At 57.6% G+C, this 2342-nt stretch overlaps 1 protein-coding gene across 1 annotated transcript; it reads right to left on the bottom strand.

Annotated features, from left to right (window-relative positions):
• Positions 1-237: 237 nt before the first annotated feature.
• Positions 238-1813, bottom strand: VDAG_09020 (UTH1 protein; the record flags this gene model as incomplete). The annotated part of the gene is made up of 4 exons (XM_009656823.1): positions 238-293; positions 353-1035; positions 1096-1328; positions 1436-1813. The coding sequence occupies 4 exons, from the start codon at positions 1811-1813 to the stop codon at positions 238-240; spliced, it is 1350 nt and encodes a 449-aa protein (XP_009655118.1).
• Positions 1814-2342: the final 529 nt, after the last annotated feature.

Here is a 2342-nt window from a genome sequence, read left to right as displayed (position 1 = left end):
GATAGATGCCACGTGAAGTAGACCGGCACGTGAACCACAGAGGGGTGAGTCGGACCTAGATGCAAAAATAAAATGGCCTCGACAGATGGAGGTAAGAAGAATCAAGAGTCATGACGAATTGGCAATCAGTAGAGTAGGCCGACGGCGACAATGGCGACGATGAGACCGGCAGCGGCACTGCTACCGCGTCGAGCACCTTCGTTCTCGTCGGATTTGGTGGGCTTGGCCTGCTGCGTTTCAGGCGCAGGGGCCACGTCGACGCGGCTGGTGGCGAGGCTCACGGGAGCCGAAGACTCGGACCACGACGAGGAGAGGGACGACGTGGAGTTGTCTTCGTTCTCGTGGAAAATACCGGGGTTGATCGAGGGGCGGGGCACTTCGGAAGACGTCTCGATTTCCCTCTCGGAAGAGGTTTCCTTGATGAGGCTCGACGTAGTGAGCTCCTCGGTCGTAGGCTCTGGAGTGGGAGTCGGTGTCGGTGTGGGCGTCGGCGTCGGGGTAGGTGTGGGGGTCGGAGTAGGCACAGGTGTGGTCTCAGGCTCCTTCTTCTTCTCTTCCTCCTTGTCGTCGTCCTTGTCATCCTCATCGTCCTTGTCATCCTCATCGTCCTTGTCATCGTCCTTTTCGTCGTCTTCGTCGTCGTCGTCACTGTCCCCACCAGATCCGCCGATGGGGTAGACGACAATGTTGGCCTTGGAACCCTTGGGTACGGTGACGACGCAGAACTGAGAGCCGCCGGCGCCGGTGCCAGCGTTGTTGCTGGTGACCTCCCCTGAGCCACTCTGGGAGGGGTCGATGGAGCAGGGCGTGCCGTTGCAGCCACCATCGGGACACTCAATCTTAACGGCGTAGCTAGGCATGGTGTTCTTCATGTTTGTTTCTTCCCATTTGGGGTTGTACCCGAGGGTGACAAAGGTCTGACCCTTGGCATCCTGGTTGGCGCCAGCGACGTAGGTGGCCCAGTTGCCAATGTTCTTGGATTCGTCCCCCCAGATGCAGCCCTCTTCTTGGACGCCAGGCGGGTTGACATAGAAGCTGGTCCACGTGTCAGTCATGGCATCCCATGAGAGGAATGGGGTGGCACGTGTCACTCACTGCGCGCTTGTGGAGCACCAGTAGCTCGGGTCAGGCACGGCGAGGGTGGCTGACTTGTCGACAACGGTGGGACTCAGCATGGCCTCGTTGCCAGGGAGGATGGTCTGGCAGAAGGAGAGCGGCTTGCCGCACTCGTTGACAGCCGTGATGGTGCCAGCTCCGTCGACGCAGTAAGGCGAGTCCTCAAAGGGCTTCTCGGGCTCGCCGTTGGAGCCGCAGTACAATCCGCCGTTCTGTCATGACGTTGTGAGCATGGGTGCTGCCTTCATTCCACAGCGAGGGGCGGGAGAAGACGAAACACACACGGAGAGAAGAAAAAAACGCCCCATGAGCAACATACCATGGAAGAGGGATAGGTGAAGGAGGAGCCGGGCTCCCACTGGGCCATGACCTTGCCCGACTTGCAGGCAATGGGGCAGTAGCTGCCTTCGACACATTCCTGGTCGGGGCTCATGGCGAAGCCACTGTTCTTAGCGCCGGGGACCTTGACGAGATCAGGATGGCTCGGCAGAGAGCAGAGGGCCTTGCCCTGGGAATTCCGTCGAACGATGCTGCTGCGACCGAGGATCTGGTTCTCGGCGAGGTTGTGGTTGTGAGAGTGGTTGAGGCGACGGACAGCGTGGGCGCGTTGGTGGGCGCCGTGACCGTGGGCCTGGGCCTCGCCCTGGGAGACCCAGAGAAGGAGGGCAGCAGCCTGCCACTGCTGCAACAGCTTCATCGTGGTGGGCTGTTGGATGTCGGGACTTGCGATCGTCGTGTCTGGTCGTCGATCCTCTGGAGGGGAGATTGGTAACGAGCGTGATGATGTGCGATGTGCTGCGTCGCGTGGCGCGCTAGAAGGAACGTTGTGTGTCGTGTGTCGACGTGTGGTAATGCTATGACATTGAGAGAAGTAGCATAAAGGTCGACTCGGTCGAGATGAGCAAAAAGGTGTGCGCGTGGGCGTGTAAAAGATCGTGAATGTTCGCAAGGAACGATGGGAGCCAGCGGCCCAATAATAATAATAAAAAAAAAAGAATGCAGTGAAACGATCAGGGAGGGTGAGGGAGCAGAGTCGAGCAGCGAGCACGGTCAACGAGGACAGAAAAGAGTGTGTGGAGTTGAGGGTGAGAAGAGAAACCTGGAAAACGACGAGGGGGGGGGGGGGGGGGGGGTATTGTTTTTTTAATACCAAACGTCTCTTTGAAAGCAATAACACTTACTTTTTTGGTGTTTTTATTATTTTTTTTTTTTCTTTTTTTTTTTTG

Source organism: Verticillium dahliae, genomic scaffold (assembly GCF_000150675.1).
Source record: "Verticillium dahliae VdLs.17 supercont1.24 genomic scaffold, whole genome shotgun sequence".
NCBI classification, from domain to species: Eukaryota; Fungi; Ascomycota; class Sordariomycetes; order Glomerellales; family Plectosphaerellaceae; genus Verticillium; species Verticillium dahliae.
Note: the sequence above shows the minus strand (reverse complement) of the source record. Positions and strands in the feature narration are given on the sequence as shown.